At 39.6% G+C, this 22,151-nt stretch overlaps 1 protein-coding gene across 7 annotated transcripts in view; it reads right to left on the bottom strand.

The window, feature by feature from the left end:
- The window catches only part of LOC122811493 (circularly permutated Ras protein 1-like), a 1,239,209-nt gene that overhangs the window by 265,629 nt on the left and 951,429 nt on the right, over positions 1–22,151 (bottom strand). For all 7 annotated transcript variants that reach the window (XM_044083365.1, XM_044083368.1, XM_044083363.1 and 4 more), the window contains 2 exons: positions 16,471–16,583; positions 16,166–16,277 (listed from right to left, as the gene is read on the bottom strand). In XM_044083365.1, the coding sequence (XP_043939300.1) occupies positions 16,166–16,277; positions 16,471–16,583 (225 nt within the window). The remainder of the gene's footprint in view (positions 1–16,165; positions 16,278–16,470; positions 16,584–22,151) is intronic.

The raw sequence follows: 22,151 nt of genomic DNA, 5'->3' as shown, positions 1-22,151 counted from the left end.
ACAAAACAGCCACAGTTCAAAGGTTTAAAAATATTTAATACTAAATAAAAACACAAGACAATACGTCTTACTACACAGTGCTAGCCAAGAGTTCAGAGATCACAGAGAAATTTTTAAAATAATACAGTAGAAAAAGTTCTGACATCACAGAAAAACAGTCTAATTTTGCTAATTACTAGCTATTTCTAAGAGAAACACTAAAGTCTAAGATCCTACTTACATACAGACACAGGCAGGGTGGTGAGTCGGATGTTCTCAAGACAAATGCTCTAATGTTCCCATTCTTTCTCTCCTTAAATTGATAACACAGTACCAATGATTCATTTCAGATTACATCACTTCTTTCTGGTTCCAAAGCTAACAGAACTCAGAAGTTAATGGCCCTTTTGATCTTGCAGCTGGTCAGGAAGCAAGGGCAATAAAAGAAATTATACATGCAAATTCTAGCTATTAACCCTGGCCTCAAAGCAATAGGCAGAATGCTTTTTTCTAGACATCTCAACTCCGAATTGTTGTTACATTTTTGCAGTTCCACATCTAAAAGCAGTTTTTCCCATTTAAGAGAACAAGCCTGTGGCTTATGACAGAATTATCTACAAAATTCTATCTAGCTAGGCTGGCAGCCTTTACCTATCTTCACAAGTGGGATACATAAGGTGATGGTGAAGATGGAGGAAACTTGTACTTTTGACATTAGTATAATATAATATAATATATAATAGAATATAATTAGAAGAAAAAGGCCTAGCTGTGAAAATCACTTTTCAGAAGACTAGGCAGCTGTTTAGCCAGAGTATATCTGACCTAACTGACTTAAAATAAAGGTGATAGCCATATTCTTTTTAGTGATTTGGGGAAAACGGGCATAACCCTCCAAAAGACATTTTTTCTAGGTAGAAAGCTAGTCCATAATTCAGACTGTACCATTTCATTTTATTACATACCTTCATATGTAAGAATTTAGGTAGACAACCCAAGACATTTTTTAGAAAGAAGCCTTGGGTTCAAATATTGGAAAATCTAAGAGGGGTAAGTGAAACATAGCAGTCTTAAGTGGGAAGTGTTAAAAAGTGGCAAATGTGCACTATTAAATCATTGTTGCAGTAGCTTATGATATACAGACTATCAAAGGACACCCATGGATGAAGACCTTCAGTCCAACCTGGCCATATACAGGGAGTAATTTTATTTCTACAAAGTAAATCCAGTTCCAAATCCTCTTCCTTCAAAAAGAGTCTGGCTCCACTTCCTTCATTTTATAGGTTTTATTTTGATATAGTCCTTTGTCCTTGTAGACTTTATATTCAATTGTTCACTTTGAAACTACTTGGGACCCAGATCTGAAGAAGTCTATGTGACAGAATGCGGGACTGGAAAAAATAAATAAAAATCGCAGGGTGTAAAATAATCACTAGATTACAAGTCATTAATGCAGTACAACGTTCCATGGAAGTGATATAAGAAACAATGTTATAAGCTGTCAGTAGAAGTTTATAGCAAAAGGTTGTCTGGTAAACCATTCAACAGCTTTCCTACTTTTTTGTTGGACCAATCTGAATATTTTGAGGGACACGGGCAGAAGTTACTAATTTATTATACTGGGACTAGGCAATAGTGAAGGTGGGTTTAGGTTTGGTACCTTTACTGGTGGTAGTTCATTGCTCTGGCAGACAAAGCCTCATTCTTACTGTGAAGGCAGGTTGTTGGACCATTAGTTGGAGGATAACCTAATGTTCAGTTTTTGAAAAGGATACTGTGGGACTTCATGCTGAAAAAGCTGAACATTGATGGATGGTATGGTATGCAGGGAAGTAGAATTTATATTTTGGAGAGCATTCAGTATGTTAATATACTTGCATGCTTCTTGTATCTATGTCTGACATGATTTGGTGCGATTAGGTAAATATGGTTTATGCAACTAATGATTTTATTTTATATTAGTTAGATCCCCCCCTCACATACTGTCTCCTTTATACATATATTGTTCTCATCAAAGGGAATATATATGCATACTGCCTGCAAAATTTCAAATGAACTTTATAAGTATCAGAACTGGCTTTACGAAAAATAACCTTACATTCAATACTCACAAAAGCTCATTGATCCTATTTGATGCACACCAAAAACTAAAGCTGGTTCAAACCTCATCATTACAGATACTGCTGGCTCTCCTCTCGATTATATCACTGAACAAAAAAATGTAGGTTTCCTATTCATCCAGCAATGGTCCTTTCACAAATGCACTGAAACCCAAATCCACAAAGTTTCATCTCAACTAAGACTTCCCTACAAAATTTATTATCTTCCTACTGTTGAAGCCTCATGTGCCATTGCCATCAGTGTTAGGCTGCCTACGCTACAACATGAATTTCCAGTCATAACCTTTGGATCATCACACACCAAAACACAACTCGAACATGCTAAAAATCAAATTCTCCATATCATCCATCTCTCCAGTGAATATGAATAACCACCTTATTCTTATTAAAGGAAAGTGTCTATTAGCATGTAACAGGACTGCATTTCTCAATATATTCTTATAAACATCTTAAACTCCATTACTACCCTCCCCTGCTTAACAAATTATGTATTAAAAACTGCATTTAGTCCCCAAGCAATTATTATTCATTCCCTCTCTCTCTCTCTCTGTATGCCCCCTTTTCCTTTTGTGACATGGGAAAGATCTTTCTCCAAACTAGCTCCTGTATACTGGAACTCCCTACCGAAAGGCATCAAGCATTCGGTCTTTTTTTCTGTAAGGAAGTCTCTTCAGTCTTACTGGCTTGAGGAAAACAAATTTAATTGCTTCAGTGATACAGGTTAACATACTTTCCTTTCCACACCTTTTTAACATCCAAATACTGATTAAAATATATTTTTACCTAAACTCTCCATATGTATCTCTCCTTCATGTTCTCTTGTCAGTAGAAACTTCTCTTCATCTTTATTCTTAGCAAGTAGCATATTAAGGGGAGGGGTATTGTGAAAAAGTTACCTTGTACTGTAAAGCTGAAAATGTTGCTTTACTCTGAAATTTTCATGTCTTTATTGGCTCATGTCATTGCTGTAAAGGGTCCTCAGACCAGCAAATCTATCGGGTTAACAAATGGTAAATAAAATGCCACTAATCCCTTCCCATGAGCCAGAAGCATGTCTACTGATGTGGAAAATACAGAGCCCTGATCTCTCAACTGCCTATGGCATTTTCCAACCAAATGAAACCCACCCTGCTTTGTTACTTTGAAATGACAGATAATGAAACTCAATCAATAAAAATGTCTAGTAAAAAGACCAAAAAGACCTGAATTTATTGCAAATCACAATTACCCATTACGTGATGGTTCCTGTATTTGTGTTCCACTGCACTACAATTAAAAAAAAAAAACGGTTGGAAGTTCAAAGCCAAAAATGAAAAAAAGCTGTAAGCACATAAAGAAGTGAACCTCTGCTGTATTTATAGAATTTCTCATTCACAGATATAATTAATATATTTCAATGCAAGGTGTGTGTCTTCATACTTGTAACCTTTGGGCTTTATCATTTATGCAATAACTTGCAAGCCTTCCCTCCAATATATTAATGTCTGAACCCCCACATATTCTATATCTCTACATGTTTTGTTGTTTAAGACCACTTTTTATGCTTGACATTCATTTAATTAGGTTTAGAAAATATCTACAAATACATTAGTACATATTCTTTACTTTTGGCGTTAAATGTTGTATAAAACAGCTCCATGAAGTCTACTCTTCAATTTTCCCTTGGAACTAGACAAACTTTCAACTTAAGCACTCAAACCATTCATTACACAGCCCAGCAGTTGCTCAAAACTCATAGCAAGCACTAATTAACCCTAGCACTAGACCCCCTATACTGTCCAGAAGGACAAGGCTCTCTATTTGTCCCTACCAACCAATCAGTAAAATAGCCTGTATTCAGGCATGTCCAAAGGGCAGTTTCAGGTGTACTCTCCAATACAACTGGTGAATCTGGGCATTTTGAGGCAATGTTACAACTGCCTGATGTACACAGACAGCCCTCTCCTCCTACCACCAAACACTAATATATGCGAGAGATGCAATTATACAGCCAAACTGGAGACGAAGCTCTCTCAACCCAGGACTGAAACCGACAGTCAAGAGGAGAAGGAAAATACTTGCAACACACCACCAGTCTCCCATAGTCCTACTAAACCAACACCGGCAAATAACACACATAAATACACGAAAACATACTCGGAGGCTTTAAATACAAATCTGCAAAAGCAACAGACCTCGCCAAAGCAGACACCCAAGCAACCTGCACACCCCATCACAAACCATGAAACACATACTTCACATAATCAGTTGCCATGCAATCACAGTCCTTAAGCCAAAATAACATACCCAACATACTAGTAATAGGCAACTCTATAGTCAGGCACACTGATGTCCCTCTAACTAGGCTGGACAAGGAGAAGGTTACAGTTAGCTGCCTGTCGGGCGCCAGGATCCGCCACATAACACAAGCACTCAGGTCGCTCCAGAACAAGTACAAATATGACTCTGTCAATGTCCATGTTGGTGTGAATGACCTGAGATGTACCTCCCTGGACTACATGAAAAGATACATGGAAGAGCTCTCTGATCACATAGCCCAGGCTGGTATGACCCTGAGTAGCATCCTGCCCTCACCAAGAATGATGCCACGGTATAAAGAAAAAATTATCAGTTTCAACAACTGGCTAAGTTTCTGGTGTCATTCAAAGGGGATCCAGTATCTGTCTACCTGGGATGACATGCTCGATAAGCCACGTTGCTTCACAAGAGATTGCTTGCACCTGTCACCCTTAGGCTTTTGAATACTGGCCAAGGCTTTTGCCGCCCTCATAGTGCCTTTTTTAGGCAAGGCTCAAAAGACAAACCCACCACCGTAAATAGCACAAGTAACCAAAAACTGAGGGTAATGCTACTCAAAGCCAGAAGTCTAAACCTCAAAATGCATATACTCGAGGCACTCCTCAGTATGGAGAACATAGATATCTGTGCAGTAACAGAAACCTGGTTTAAGGGTCCAGAGAGCACCCCAGCACTACCAGGCTATAACTCATACCATACTTTTCTGCCACAGAACCCAGACCAAAACACAAAAGGCAGGGGTGTATCCATATTCATCAAGGATACCCACACCTCCAGATTAGTGGCACAGCACAATGCCTCAGAGATCATTCATGTGCAACTAACAATGAGCAAAACTGCAATTCAAATTGTAGCTTGCTACAGATCACAAACCATGACCCAGGACCCCCATTCCGTGTTTCTGGAGACACTGGAAAATATGAAGGTCTTACCAAACACCCTAATATTGGGTGATTTCAATTACCCAAACATTAACTGGGAAAACTACTAAAGTACTAACTCCCTTGCCCAACACTTCCTAGAATTTATAAACTCGAATGCCCTGGATCAACTGGCCAACACCCCCACCAGAGGTGACAACATATTGGACCTGGTCATCCCCAACATTGTACACCGGAGGTCAACCCCTCGCTGGTTAGATCAGACCATAGACTAATCACTCTGGATATCCACATTCCGCACCCCCTCCCCCCAATCAAGAAAACCACTGTGAAAAACTTTTCAATACAACCCCTCGCTGGTTAGATCAGACCACAGACTAATCACTCTGGATATCCACATTCCGCCCCCCCCCCAAATCAAGAAAACCACTGTGAAAAACTTTTCAATAGCAAACTTCACATTACTTAAGACCGAGGTGGAAAGGATCACAGCCCCCATGCTAAAGGACAATGCTGTCCAAGTTGCTGAATCCCTTACAAAGGCAATCTATGAGCACCTAGAAGAATGCATGGATCATGCTATCCCAAGCAAAACCATGACTCACTCCTCCAAGAAAAGGAAACCAGTCTGGTGGATCCCTGCCATAAATAAGCTATACAATAGGAGGAGGAAACTAGTACAGAAAAGAGTAAAATCCCAAGAAGGAAAGAAATCCCTGATCAGTATCAGCAAGAAACTGCAATCCCTCATAAAATCATCCAAGGCTAGCTTCGAAAGAAAAATTGCCAAGGACTCCAAAGATAACCATAAAGCGTTCTTTAGCTCTGTCAAGAACCTAAGTGGAAACTCTCAGATCTGCTCTGAGTTAGTGCAGAATGGCACAAAATACACTGAACCGACTGATCTTGCCAACATTCTGGCAGACAGGTTTAGTGTAAATTTCACCCCCTAAAGGGCCCATAACCATACCAGAAGAATGCAGAGACCCTGGCAATCATGGACATACAGGTTAAAACAGTCCTAACCAAAGCCAAAAACACAGCTTCAATGGGACTGGACTGTGTCCCAGGCTGTGTCAAAATGAACTAACCTCTCACCTAAACACACTGCTCAAACCCAGCCTCTCTACAGGCTACATACCCATAGAGTAGCACACAGCAACAGTTATCCCACTCCACAAAGGTGGAGCCACAATGGACCCCGGGAACTATTGCACTATAAGCCTGACTAGCCTGGTCTGCAAGGCTATGGAGGGTATCATTCATGGAACTCATTAACAGAGACATTGGGAACCTCTAAACATTGGACCCTACCCAGTTTGGCTTTGTTAAGGGCAGATCATGCCTCCTAAACCTGGACGACTTCTTTGAGACAGTTACCTAAGGCTTTAGACGAGGGAAAGGAGGTCCACACAGCCTACCTAGACCTTGCAAAGGCTTTTGATACCATTCCCCATTCTGGTATTATAGACAAGCTCACCAGCCTAAACATAAATCCCTATGTCACGAGATGGGTTGCCAGTTGGCGCACAGATAGAACCCACACAGTGAGAGTTGCAGGCTCTAGGTCCGACTCTAAACCGGTTACAAGTGGCATCCCTCAGGGCTCTGTCCTGGGACCCCTCCTGTTCAGTATATACTTCTCAGAGGTACAGGCAAGCACAGAAGGACTATGGCTGACCACGTTCACAGATGACTGCAAACTGGGGGCCATAATTGACACTCCGGCTGACACAGAAATCCTCCAGCAGGGAAACACCGAGACGGATACCTGGTATCAAAATCATGGCCTCAAGCTAAATGCCAAAAAGTGCATAGTCATCACCTATGGAAAAAACAAATTACCCGCGAACTACCACATATGTGGTAGTCCCCTAAATACAGAAAATGTAATAAGAGATCTGGGGACCCAAGTAGATAGCAATCTCTCCTTTGATGATCATATTGCCAAGGTGGCTAGAAAATCCTTCTATGTGGCCCACCTAATCACAAAAGGGTTTGCATCTAGAACAAAAGAGGTTATTGTGCCCCTCTACTCATCACTCATCAGACCCATCATGGAGTACAACGCCCTATTTGGGGTGTACCTTATAAGTCACCTGCAACAGCTGGAAAGACCACAAAAGTACCTCACCAAGAGGATTCAAACAGATGCCCTATGCAGCCCGAGTGAAGAAACTCCAGCTGTACTCGGATGCATACCGCTTACTTAAGAGGTGATGTCTGCCTGACATACAAGGCCATGTCCAACCCAGAATTGATGGACATACTCCACCTAAAAAAAAAAAAAAACAAATCCCCAAGAGCCACAAGCTCTAGGGATATAAACCTCATCACAATGACATATAGGATGTGCTGGAGGGGTAGATTCCTGTCCCAGAGACTCCCCATGCTCTGGGACAGGATTCCAATCTACATTAGGCAGAACCCCTCACTAACACTCTTCAAGAGAAACCTTGACGAGTGGATAGGAAACCAGGGGATCACTGCAGTGGCTCTGCTGGACAGAGGCACAGGGAACTAATGGCTCTGCTGGATAGAGGCACAGGTTACTAATCTAAGGGGCTGGTGAAAGCCAACACATTCTGGCTAGGCTTAGAGATGCCCTCGGGCAGATAGCCTAGTACTTACATATGAACCTACGAAATAATCTAGCAACTCAAAATGTTTATTTCTTTATTTTGACTAATACATTCAAAAACTATATGCCAGATAACATTTCCAAATAAATTTTCTGCTTTAAATACTTTACACCTAACACATGCCATGATGTTATGAGGTAGTGCCATCTATGCCAGGGAGTTTTGTAAAGAACTGTGAGATGGCCATTTATGTGCATTTAAAGTGTTTTTTGATTGCAGCCATTTTATTTTCTGAAAAAAAAAAATATATATATACTTGTTTTCCCACCTTTCTAAGCTAGTATAGTCCAGTTTTCAGGTTAGTGCTGAATTCAAGGCTATGTTACAAGTATCTGTGTTTGCCCATACCTTACTTGGATAGAAGAAAGTTTCTCTGTTCACCTGTGAGAGAGGGGAGCTTTGAGCAACCTATCTGTCCCTGGAGGAGTGTTTTCAGCCCAGAAATTAGTAGTTTAGTGGCCATTTTGGGCTAACTTCTCTCTCTTTCATTTCTCTGCTATAAAACCCGCATTAGCATGGTTTTGCATGCCGGGCAGCACCGGTTAGCTAGGGTATAACTATTTCCGGCTCTGCAAAGTCACTCTTCAATTTTTCCCTTGGAACTAGACAAAATGTCAACTTAAGCACTCAAACCCCTCACTTCTCAGCCCGGCACTTGCTCAAAACTCATAGCAAGCACTAATAAACCTTAGCACTAGACCCCCCTATACTATAGAGAAGGGCAAGGCTCCCTATTCGACCTTACCAGCCAATCAGTAAAACAGTTCACTGTACCTACCACCCAAGCATGTCCAAAGGGCAGCTTCAGGTGTACTCTCTGGTCCAACTGGTGAATATGGGCATTTTGAGGCAATGCTACAACTGCCTCATGTACACAGAAAACCCTCTCCTCCTACCACCAAACACTAATACATGCAAGAGATGCAATTACACAGCCAAACTGGTGGCTAAGCTCTCTAAACCCAAGACTGGACCAGACAGTCAAGTGGAGAAGGGAATTACTTGCATGACACCACCAGTCTCACATAGACCTATGAAACCAGCACTGGCAAAAGACACACAAATACACAAAAACATACTCGGAGGCTCTAAATAAAAATCTGCAAAAGCAACAGAGACCTCCAAAGCAGACATCCAAGTCACCTCCACCCCCCACCCCAACACAAACCATAAAACACATACTTCACAAAAACAGTGTGCCACACAATCACAGCCCTTAAGGCAAAATAACATACCCAACACACTAGTAATAGGTGACTCTATAGTTAGGCACACTGACGTCCCAACTCACTAGGCTGAACAGGAAGAAGGTCACTGTTAGCTACCTGTTGGGTACCAGGATCCGCCACATAACACAAGCACTCAGGTCACTCCAGAACAAGTACAAATATGACTCTGTCATTGTCCATGCTGGTGTGAATGACCTGAGCCATATCTCCCTGGACTACATGAAAAGAAACATGGAAGAGCTCTCTGATCACGTAGCCCAGACTGGTATGACCCTGAGTGGCATTCTGCCCTCACCAAGAATACTACCACAGTATAAAGAAAAAAATATCAATCTCAACAAATGGCTAGGCTTCTGGTGTCACTCAAAGGGGATCCAGTGTCTGTCAGCCTGGGATGACATGCTCGACAAGCCATGCTGCTTCGCTAGAGATGGCTTGCACCTGTCACCCTTAGGCTTTCGAATACTGGCCAAGGCTCTTGCCACCTACATAGTGCCTTTTTTAGGCAAGGCTCAAAAGACAAACCCATCACCATAAATAGCACAAGTAACAAAAAACTGAGGGTAATGCTACTCAATGCCAGAAGTCTAAACCTTAAAATGCACACACTTGAGGCACTCCTCAGTATGGAGAAAATCGATACATGTGCACTAACAGAAACCTGGTTCAAGGCTCCAAAGAGCACCCAGCACTACCAGACTACAACTCATACCATACATTTTGGCCACAAAACCCGGACAGAAATACCAAAGGTGGGGGCATATCCATATTCATCAAGGATACCCACACCTCCAGGTTAGTGGCACAGCATGATGCTTCATAGATCATCCACATACAACTAACAATGGGCAAAACTGCAATTCAAATTGTAGCTTGCTACAGATCACCCACCATGTCCCAGGACCCCCATTCTGCATTTCTGGAAACACTGTGAAACATAAAGGTCCTACCAAACACCCTGATATTGGGTGATTTCAATTACCCAAACATTAACTGGGAGAACTACTCAAGTACTAACTCCCCTGCCCAACATTTCCTAGAATTTATAAACTCAAATGCCCTGGATCAACTGGTCAACACCGCCATCAAAGGTGACAACATATTGGACCTGGTCATCACCAACATGGGCAAATAGTGTTCCACGCCAGAGGTCAACCCCTCGCTGGTTAGATCTGACCATAAACTAATCACTCTGGATATCCACATTCCGCCTCCATCCCCCCACCCCCGGTCAAAGAATCCACCGTGAAAAACTTTTCAAAAGCAAATTTCATGTTACTTAAGACCTAGGTGGAAAATTTCAAAGCTCCCATGCTAAAGGATAACACTGCCCAAGCTGCAAAATACTTTACTAATGCACTCTATGGGCACCTACAAGAATGCATGGATCATGCTATCCCAAGCAAAACCAAGACTCACTCCTCCAAGAAAAGGAAACCAGTCTGGTGGACCCCTGCCATAAACAAGCTATATAATGGAAGGAGGACACTAGTACAGAAAAGAGTAAAATCCCAAGAAGGGAAGACATCCCTGATCAGTATCAGCAAAACACTATGATCCCTCATAAAATCATCCAAGGCTAGCTTCGAAAGAAAATTTGCCAAGGACTCCAAAGATAACCACAAGGCATTCTTTAGCTATGTCAAGAATCTAAGTGGCAATTCTCAGATCTGCTCGGAGTTGGTGCAGAATGGCACAAAATACACTGAACCAACCAATATCGCCAATATCCTGGCAGACAGGTTCAGTGCAAATTTCACCCCCCTCTCACCCCCAAAAGGGCCCATAACCATACCAGAAGAATGCAGTGTCCCTGAAACACAGACACTCAGGTCAAAACAGCCCTCTCCAAAGCCAAAAACACAGCATCAATGGGACCGGACGGTGTCCCAGGCTGCGTCCTATATGAGCTCAAAGATGAACTAACTCCTCACCTAAACACACTGTTCAAACTCAGCCCCTGTACAGGCTACGTGCCCATAGAGTGGTGCACAACAACGGTTATTCTGCTCTACAAAGGTGGAGCCACAACAGACCTTAGGAACTATTGCCCTAGAAGCCTGACTAGCTTGGTCTGCAAGGCTATGGAGTGCATTATCATGGATCTCATTAACAGAAACATTGGGAACCTCCAAACACTGGACTCTACCTAGTTCGGCTTTGTTAAGGGCAGATCATGCCTCCTAAACCTGGTGGACTTCTTTGAGACAGTTACCAAGGCTATAGACGAGGGAAAGATGGTCCACACAGCCTACCTAGATCTCGCAAAGGCCTTTGACTCCATTCCCCATTCTGGTATTATAGACAAGCTCACCAGCCTGAACATAAACCCCTACATTATGAGATGGGTTGCCAACTGGCTCATGGACAGAACCCAGATGGTAAGAGTTGCATGAGCTAGGTCTGACTCTAAACCAGTTACAAGTGGCGTTCCCCAGGGCTCAGTCCTAGGACCCCTCCTGTTCAGCATATACTTCTCAGAGTTACAGGCAAGCACAGGAGGACTATGGCTGACCAAGTTCGCAGATGACTGCAAACTAGGGGCTATAATTGACTCTCCAGCTGACACAGACATCCTCCAAAAAGGTCTCAATGAGACAGATACCTGGTGTCAAAACCATGGCCTCAAGCTAAATGCCAAAAAGTGCACAGTCATCACCTTTGGAAAAAAACAAAGTACCCACAAACTACCACATAGGTGGTATCCCCCTAAATACGGAAGACATAATAAGGGATCTGGGGACCCAAGTAGGTAGTAATCTCTCCTTTGATAATCACATTGCCAAAGTGGTTAGAAAATCTTTCTATGTGGCCCACCTAATCACAAAAGGGTTTGCATCAAGATCAAAAGAGATCATTGTGTCCCTCTACCCATCACTCATCAGACCCATCATAGAGTGCAATGCCCCATTTAAGATGTACCCTACAAGACACCTGCAGCAGTTGGAAAGACGACAGACGTACCTCACCAAGAGGATCACTGGCCTAAAAACAGATGCCCTATGCAGCTTGACTGAAGAAACTCCAGCTGTACTCAGTTGTATGCTGCCTACTCAGAGGTGATCTCTGCCTGACATACCAAAGGCCATGTCCAACCCAGAATTGATGGACATACTCCACCTAAAGAAAACTATATCCCCTCAAGCCACACGCTCTAGGGATCTAAACCTCACCACAACAACAAATAGGATGTGCTAGCGGGATATATTCCTGTCCCAGAGACTTCCCATGCTCTGGAACAAGATTCCAATCTACATTAGGCAGACCTCCTTGCTAACACACTTCAAGAGAAACCTTGACAAGTCGATGGGAAACAAAGTTTACGCCGGGGATCACTTCAATGGCTCTGCTGGACAGAGGCACAGTGAACTACTCTAAGGGGGCGGTGAAAGTCAATACATTCCAGCTAGGCTTATAAATGCCTTCGGGCAAATAGTCTAGTACCTACCTATGAACTTTGTTATTTGACTATCACCCTGATTTCTACAGATGTTTGAGTTAAACATATTTGTAAAGTTATATCACCACTAGTTGCAAATTGTAGCTCACCACCAAAACGAAAAGAAAAAGGCCAGTGATTACCTTTATGTGATTTATTAAAAGTCACATTCACTGTTGATAAATACAATTCCACAAGTCTTCTTAAAACAGGCACAACCTCACACAGTAAAATCTATTATCCAAACTTCAAAAAGTGCGCAAAAGCACACTAATTCAAACAATACAAAAGCAAACTCCTCTAGCGTCTAGCTACTATAATTAAAAACAATTAACAAATCACAGCCTTTACGCTCCTTATCTTATTAAAGGAAACCCTTCCAGTGACATTCCCTATTTAGTCCCTTTGGAATTAAAGTATTACATTTTAAAATTAGAGTAGACTCCATCTTCCATAAGTTCTTTTTTATAGCTAAATCATAAGCTTGTTGCACTTGCCCTAAAACTGTGGCTTGTAAGCCTTGTATATTCCCATTATGACATTCCTTAATATGTACTGCTACAGGGTTTTCTTCCCTGCCTTTCCTTATATATCTCACATGTTCCTTTAATGTTTGTTTAAAACGTCTTTACTTTTCCCTGTATACACCTTTCCACAGGGACATCTTAACCCATATACTATTCCTACACTCTCACAGGAAAATTTCCCTTTACTAACAAAATTCTTTCCATTAATCTTATCAAAACTCTGTGTAATATATTGGGAACAGCTGCACTTTCCACAAGGGAAAGTGCCATACAACTCTATTGCCATATTTATATTGTATAAACGTAATTGAAACCTACCATGCACTATGAAGTCTTTAATACTTCTACCCCTTGAATAAGAAAACATGGGAAACTCATTTGCTTTTATTCCCAGATGTTTACTTCTTTCTAAAATGCCCCAATGGTATCTAACTAAACTGGCTAAAGTCTCAGAGAATACTGTATATTTAGTCACAAAACATAATCTCTGTTTTTCCTGATTTTGTATTCCCCTATATGTATTGTAAACTATTTTCCCACTTTTATTCTCTTCTTTAACCTTCTTTTTATTTTCTTCCACTATTGTTTTATTATAACCCCTATCTACAATCTCCTTATTACATTCATCCTTGTCACTACACAATTTTTTTTATAATAAGAAACTCTCCATATGTAATCGACTTAATTCTGTGAGGGGGGTGGCAACTTTCCCCATACAATATATGACAACTCTCTTCAAACTTCCTATGAATACCTGTTTGTATTGTACCACTATTAATACCTATTATGAAGACTTGTGGAATTGTATTTATCAACAGCGACAAACTGTTTCAGTGCAGAGACTGTGACTTTTAATAAATCACATAAAGGTAATCACTGGCCTTTTTCTTTTCATTTTGGTGGTGAGCTATATTTGTAAAGTTACTTGTCTTAAAAATTCATCAACAATAGGTCCTGTTGGACAGAAAGAATGTATGCATGTGTATTAGGTTGTATTGTTGTAACTGATCAAATATGTATGTTTATCAGAGAACCCTGGAAGGGTGGAAAGTTTGAAATTGTGTTATAGCTTTCAGATGCTGCCACAGATCTTAGCAAAGCTGTGTGTGTGTGTGTGTGTGTGTGTGTGTGTGTGTGTGTGTGTGTGTGTGTGTTGTACCAGAGTCCAGAGACCAGAGGTGATGTCATCCTCTAACCAGAATCTGGTTTCTTTGGAACTCGAGCAGCATGCACTTTGGAACCTGACAGGAAAGATTTCTGACAGGATATATATCTCACACAGACAGAGATAGACATCATCTGACTTTTGCTTTGGTAAGACACTCGGCACTCATCAGCTTGCCTTGACTTAGTAAGTAGTCGGGGAACAGTAATTCTTTAGTCAGTCAGGGACATTTAGTGAAAATAGTTTAATACTGTTTTCTGCATCTATGAAAAACTATCTATCCTTCAGTTCACTTGCTATGGAGATGTTTTCATTTAAGCCCGGCGTTGCCATGGCATCAAATCTAAGTTGCCAAAACATCTCCTTACGTTCATAAGATGTTTTGGCTAGGATAGAGCAACTAAAATATAGAGTGTTGTTTCATTGTTTTAACAAGTATACTTATGTACAGGTATTTTTATTGTGCAGCTATTCACTGTAAACTGTTTTGGGAAATTATACAATATTTTCACCTTTTGGCATGTGCAATGTACATACGTTTATTAGGTATGCTTACCTACAATGTTTCAAGGTTTTAAAAGGCTAAATAGTATATGATTGGTTAATTTTTGGGGGGGTGTTGAAGTTCTTACCGCTTTGATTATATGGTTCTAATGATGTCATAAAATGAAGACGAAATTGTAAACCATATCATTTTAGATTGACCTGTTCATTATTTGTTTCAACACTAGTTTCGCTTTTTATTTTTTAATAAAGTTTTGAGTTGCCAAGATAAGTCCAGGTCCTTTGGAGCATCTTTTTTTTTTTTTTTTAATATTGGATTTTTTACCGGGATTGTATACCTCCTTTTTTTCTTCTTGGAATATTTAGAAAAGTCTCATTCCAAATGTTAGGGCAAGTTTTTAATGTCCTCAGTACCAGTTTGCAAACTGAAAACTGAAGCATACAAGGGAGAAAATTCTTTGTTCAGTACTGTAACAATTAGCACTGCAAGATCTGATGAAGTTAACTGAGAATTGCGGAACCTGTTGATACTACCTTGAGGCATGCTAGAGTCCTGCAGTTCTAAGTTACAAAAATGTTCATCAACGATTACTACATTGTATTTCCATTCATATGAATACTTGTCTGTCATGCTTCTTAAAGTTAATCAGAACATATCCTATTTAGCAATTTTCCTCATTTGGTGAAAAAAAATGATGAACAAAGCAATTCAAACTGCTTATTTTATGCACTTTGGTGATTGTAGTCTTGTTTTTCACTATAGTTCAAAACACAGATATGCTGAAAATCACAAGTTAAGTAAAGTATTTTGTTCAGCTTTATATCACTTTTATGATTTCAGAAGTGCAAATTTTAATGAAAGCAGTCAGGAGCAGCCTTAGGTCAACTTGTGCCTAGGCAAAAGGGCTCCACTGCACCCCCTACCACACCATCTGGTGCCCCCATCCTGGTCTACCTACACCAAATAAATAGTGGAAAAGCGCCCCTGCTAGAGCGACGTCCTAGGCAGCTGCCTAGTTGGCCTAGGCATAAGGCCGGCTATGGAAGCAGTAATGTGAGTGTTTCCTTGTTGCCTATGAAAAATTACTACTCATTTCTCAGTCCACAAATGCCTGTAACTATTGAGCCACACAAATTAAAACAGAGTTACAGTCTCTAAAGTAGTACTGATGAAAAATTCAGATGCAAATGTGAAATTCTTTGAAATTAAATCTCCAAGTTTTCTTTTAGAAATTCTATCAGAACCAGCTCCAGAATCTGTGTTGAACACAGCGGCATGCAGACTCAACTGTTAACATAGATTTTATTCATATTAGTATGTTGCATGAAGAACTCCCATGCCATATAATACTTGCCATAAGTTCATTAACAGTCCTCTTACCCGTTCCCAGTTATGGGCTTCTGCTGATTAAGGATTCTACACACAGACCTTCCATCAGGCAATGTGAAGTTCATCTGGATTTGAAAAGGCAGTTGGGCTTTCCTTGAAACCTCTGCAAAATAACAGCATAAGGCTAAGTCAGACAGCAAGCTTTTCTGCTTTATTTTTCAAATGTTTCAATAATCTGCTATAACCCATCCCTATTATGTTTATACTTTCAGCTTTCTAACTTATATATGACCACATGCAAAGGTATCAGTGATTCTCTGTAGTTATTAACATTTTTGATGTAATCATTGGCTTACCCTGAAGACTAGACTCATGAATTCCAAATTCAAACGTCAGCTCTGTATCTTTGATAACATTTCCTATCTGTTTCTCCAGGACAGGATTTCTGTGATCTTCATACTTAAAATACCTGGGAGGGGGGTGAGATGGAATAGAACACTGTTAGCTACAAGAATGTATACTATTTGTGGAAGTTTTTTTTCAAAGCTTGGAATGCTTTTGCAAATCCCATATCACAGTATAATACAGTGATTACCTCTGAAACTCTAAGGATTTGACAATTGTAAAAATAGGCATTCAGATATAAGTGGACTACCTCATATAAAGAAGGTGTCTGAACTAGACGACACACTGGTGCTGCGGTAGTGTTGTCGCCTCACAGTAAGACATCCTGTTTGATTCTCAGCTAGAGCGTCTTCTGTGTGGAGACATGCGTGAATGGGCGTACCTTCGCTGAAGGTTGTGCATCTGGGCTGGCAACTCAGCACGTAAAAATCTACTGCCAATCATTAGCGGACTGGAGCTGCGCTGTGGCGACCCCTAACTGGGAAAAGCCGAAAGACACAACAACTAGTTACAACTATTAAATATCAGCAGAATACATTTACCATGATTTCTGATGTTTCAGAATAATGTTTATCATGCATTTGTAGCACTTGAGATATACTGCAATGAAATTACACAAACAGAAGATAAATGTCTTACGAGAGCTGCTATCAAGACAGGTTTCATGTATGACACACATCAGAATGTCTTATACAATGCAGATTATTTCTGAACTGACTTTCATTAGTACTACGTTTTTCTTTCTTTGTGAAGTTATAGTGTTTCCTTTAAAATATAAACTAAAAGGGATCTGTAAAACTTCTTTTTTTTTCATATTTTAGCCATCATAAGATCGTTCCTAAATGATAATATATTTGCATCTTTAGCAGTACAGGAGCACAATTCAAGATATCATATATGGAGGTATATTTCAAAGAATGTACATTTGTATAAGGAAGCTCACCATAACAGTAGATGTTTGAATGATCACTGCTGCAGTAGCCTTAGCTGTATGGGTGATATCCTGCCAAGGATATAACAGACAGCCAACTTCCAAAGTTTCAGGGTGCCTTCCACATTCCCAAAACATCTTTCAGCTTGAGCTGAGATAACTAAGATGACAGGTTTGTGCACAAAGCCCTTCAGAGCTTTCATGCCAGCAGACAGAAAGAGGGGGAGGCTGTGCCCTGACAAGACAATGCTAGGAACAACAAAAAATATGTATTCGACCCTGGCATAAACAATATACTAAGAAACAAGGGGGGTGGAGGGAGATGGTCTCTGCTGCAGCAGTGATCATTTGAATATCTATCATCATGGTAAGTTTACATAAACAATCAGAGACAGAGGTAATAGAATTAGAGCACATGTTACTTTCAGCCATAGAGAGCCCCCCAGCCGCACCAGCTGTGTTACCAACTTTGTTGACTGAATACAGTAACAGTTATGAAGAAAGAAATGATATATTTTTCATTTATAGCTTTGCATGATCAACATGAAACTGTATTAAAGATCACTGGCATCATGCAATAAGACCCAGCCATGTGCAGCACAGTTTAAGAGTATTTAGGACAGCATAAGAACTATTAACATACTGATATATGTAGCTAATATGGAAAATCTCTGCAGAATTAAAAGTCATCTGAATAATTCCATAGTAAAGAGAACTATTACTAATTTAGTGGATGCAGTTGGTAAACAACTTTGCATTTTAGTACTCCATCTACAAATGTAGCGTCTGATGCCATTCAAGAAATTACCTATGCTGCATTAAAAATGTGCTGGTGATATTGCCAAAACATTTCCTGATCTAGATCAGCTGTGCAATAGGGAATGGCTGTCAAGCAACAACAGGTTCATAGTTGCTAGACATGCAGACCAGGAGACCATTAAGGAGCCTAGCCCATATTCTCAATGGCTTCAAAACAGAGTCTGGTTAAGTGACTTACTCAGTGTCACACAGTAGATAAATTAAGGTAGATAGAATCAAACCCTGCACCCCTGCCACAGGAAGCAGCTCATTAACAAGTTGGAGCTTTAGTCCATTGTGTTACTCTAGAGTAACAGATTTTAAATGAATTAAAAAGTCATTTACAACCCAATCTTGTAGAGAAGACTGTCTCATAGTAATATCTTATAATGACTACATTACAACAAATGTTGACGGTCAGGCAGTTCACCACTTCAGATGCAGACAATATGACCCGGGAAATGTCAACACTTTTGTGAATGCTGAAAGCTACAAAGAAGGTACTGCAAAAATATATTACTAAAATGCAACGTTTAGACTATATTACACAATCCAGGCCTATTAAAGCAAAACAACTAAAGACATTATAAATGCTGCATAGGTTTTTTTCAACAACCCACATGTCATACAAACATATAAATTATTACTGCATACAACATATATTGGAAGGGGAGCTTACATACTTGCAGGACACCTACATCTCATTTTTTTAAAGAAACATCTTTATTAAATTATCACTTATGACACAGGCAATCATGCATTTATGTAAATGAAAACAAATCATAGTGACATATTTTCATTTACAAATATTGTACATCATTTATAATGTAGCCAATCACTGTCAGTCAAACATTACAAAGCTCATTTAGGTCTACAATTCCCTTAAACCTCATTCCTCCGCCAAAACATCATACGGCAGGCATTATTCCCACAATTCCCATTTTATTGTATGTAATTTGCTCCTACTCTTTTCTAAAGATCCCAGTTCCCATTCTTTTATCTCTGTTACTATATTCACTACTTCTCATACAGCTGCTTTAGATTTTGATTTCCATTTTCTAGTAACTTTTTTGGTAGCCACTAGCATTAAACTCAGCAAGGCCTTACTATGTCAAGACAATTCTGATTCTGTATCACAACTCAAAAAAAAAACAAATAAATAAATGTCCTTACTTAGACCAATTTACTCACCAAGTATTTCTGTTAGAGTAGTCTGCAGGGTTTTTAAAGTCTAGGAACCAAGATATAAAAACAAAAACTCAACGCACTGAAAATAAAAAAATTCCCAGACTCACAAAAGTGTTGAACGGAACTTTTCTTTTAATATAAATTTAAACAATAAAACACAACTAAGCACTTTCACCTTCCAGAAGCATCATCAGTCATATATCTCACTTACTAGCATGCTTATATAATCACAAAACCAACCCCATAATTAATGAATTAATCATGTGATTAACCCCTGCTATTCCATGCCAAAATGACTATAAAAATATAAAAAACATATTAAACACGTTTTTCAAAGAAACACCATCATACAAAAAAAACATATAAAAATAATAAAAGGTGCATATAATGCAAATCCAAATAGTCAATGTCCAGAGGCTTCCAGCATCAGTGATGAGTGGTCTGAGGAACAAGCTATGGTCACAGCAGATTCACCAGCTGAGGCAAATCGCTATCCTGCTGTGGTGTCAAAGGCTATTTGCTTAACTTTTCCTTTTTGTGGTTGGAAAAAAGACCAGCGGTGGGACCCAAAGATTGTTCTGTTTCTCAAAAGAAAAATGGTGCCTCCTTCCCAGGGAAAACAAGCAGTAAAAAAACAGTAAACATTTCTAGTCTTTAAATGTTACTTTTTCACACAAAAAATACAGTAAAGCATTTTAAAACACTTTACCATGCCGCAAAAGTAAAATAAACACAATTTCTACACAAAAAATGTTTTTCAATTACTTTAAACAACTTTTAAACCAACAGGAAATAAGCCTGCTCCCTTTAAAAAGTACAGTTATGTCTCACAACCGTACCTTAAAATACAAACTTCTAGATTAAAAGTAACTTTCCTAAACAGGAAAGTAAAATAAACTATGTGGAAGGTTGTGTTCCAAAGGAAACTTCTCTGTACAAGAAAGGAACACAAACTGAACATAGATCCTCAAAAGCCCTCAGAAGACGGCTCTCCAACAGCAGGAAACCTCTGAAGAGCTTAGCACCGAAACCTCTCTTTTTATTCAGCTCAGCTTGAGCTGACTGATGGTTTGGGCACGTGAAAGATGCAGTGAAACTTTTGAAGCTGTTCGGCTGTTACATTTTTGGCAGGATATAACCAATACAGCCAGTGCTGCTGCAGCAGTGATCAATATGATGAACGTCTGAACTTAACAGAGAACACAACTTAAGTTTAAAAAGTCATAGTTATCAAATCTTTGGAATTTTGTCAACCGACTCCTGGTTTACAAGGCATCCTATTGAAATGTTGGCACTCCTAATGCCAAGTGCCAACAGAATGAAAAAAAATAAAGGTTGAAAATCCAAAAGTATAAAGTGTGAACCTTGAACATCATTCTGTGTGGATATATATATACATTTACATCTATCTATATATAAAGATAAATATAACATATATATATATATATATATATATATATATATATATATATAAACACACACACACACATACATGCGCACACACACACACACACACACACACACACACATAGACGCATTCACACATTCATGTACATCTGGGTGTAATTAAACTGATTTAGTGCTAGTAATATCAAAAGTCAAAATATCTACCCAAAAATATTTAAAAGAAAATATATCAGCAAAATTGATGTTATAGCAGGGGAAAGGCATGTGGCTTTTCACCACCGTAGTGTGATCTCGAAGAGAAGAGGATGCAAACACTGATTTTGGATGTGGTCAGTTTCTGTATTTTGTATTCAGATATTTTGAATGTCAATATTATTAGCATTAGATCAATTTAAGTACAATTGTATACTTCCACATGTATTCAAATTATATATATATATATATACATACATATACATATACATATACATACACACTTCAGAATCTCGAGCTACTGAAATATCGAACTTCAGTAGCTCGAGACCCAAGTGTTGAAATTGCACTTGCGCAAAATTGCAGAATACAGTGTGTGGAAATGACGAATTCAGAAATGTTGAATCAGTGGTCTGGCTGTAGTTGGAGATTCAGGTAAGTGATGTTTTACTAGGGGTTTTGGGTATGGATTTTTGTGTGTGTGAATGTGTTTGGAGTTTTGATGTGTGGGTTAGGGTAGGTAGGTGAGATTGTGAGTAAGTGTTGCGAGTGGTGGTATTTGTACGTATGTGATGTGTGTTTGTGCAAGGGGAGTGTATAGTGTATAGTGGTAGTTTTTGTGTTTGTGTTTTTAGTGTGATCTTGGAGTTGGTATATATAAGTAGGGGGCTGTGGGGGGCCACAGCCCCCCACATCTGGGGCACAGGGGTGCTTGCCCTCTGCTTATATGTAAGATTAGCGGTTGTGTTTATTTAGTTGGTTTATAGTGTAGGGAGGAAGGTGTATGTGTGCTTGTTTCTGTGTGGAGTGTGTATGTGGATAGTCGTGAATTTGCATTTCTTGCTTTTGGGGTTTTTGTTTTTTACATTTTTGGCTTTACAGTCCCGGGATACTGAATTTCGATATTTCAGTATTTTGAGATTGTAAAGTGAAACCACACACAGACACACACACATTATATATATATATATATATATATATATATATATATATATATATATATATGTTCACTATCAAAATCCCGAATGCAGATGTTCTGCAAATGGGATATTGGACGGCAGATGGTCAATTGCCATGTTGCCAACCAGCAGTACCTCATATCAGCAAATGCCACTG

Source organism: Protopterus annectens, chromosome 9.part0, assembly GCF_019279795.1.
Source record: "Protopterus annectens isolate FY-2018-M chromosome 9.part0, PAN1.0, whole genome shotgun sequence".
Lineage (NCBI taxonomy): Eukaryota > Metazoa > Chordata > Ceratodontiformes > Protopteridae > Protopterus > Protopterus annectens.
This window is presented reverse-complemented; position numbering and strand designations above follow the sequence as displayed.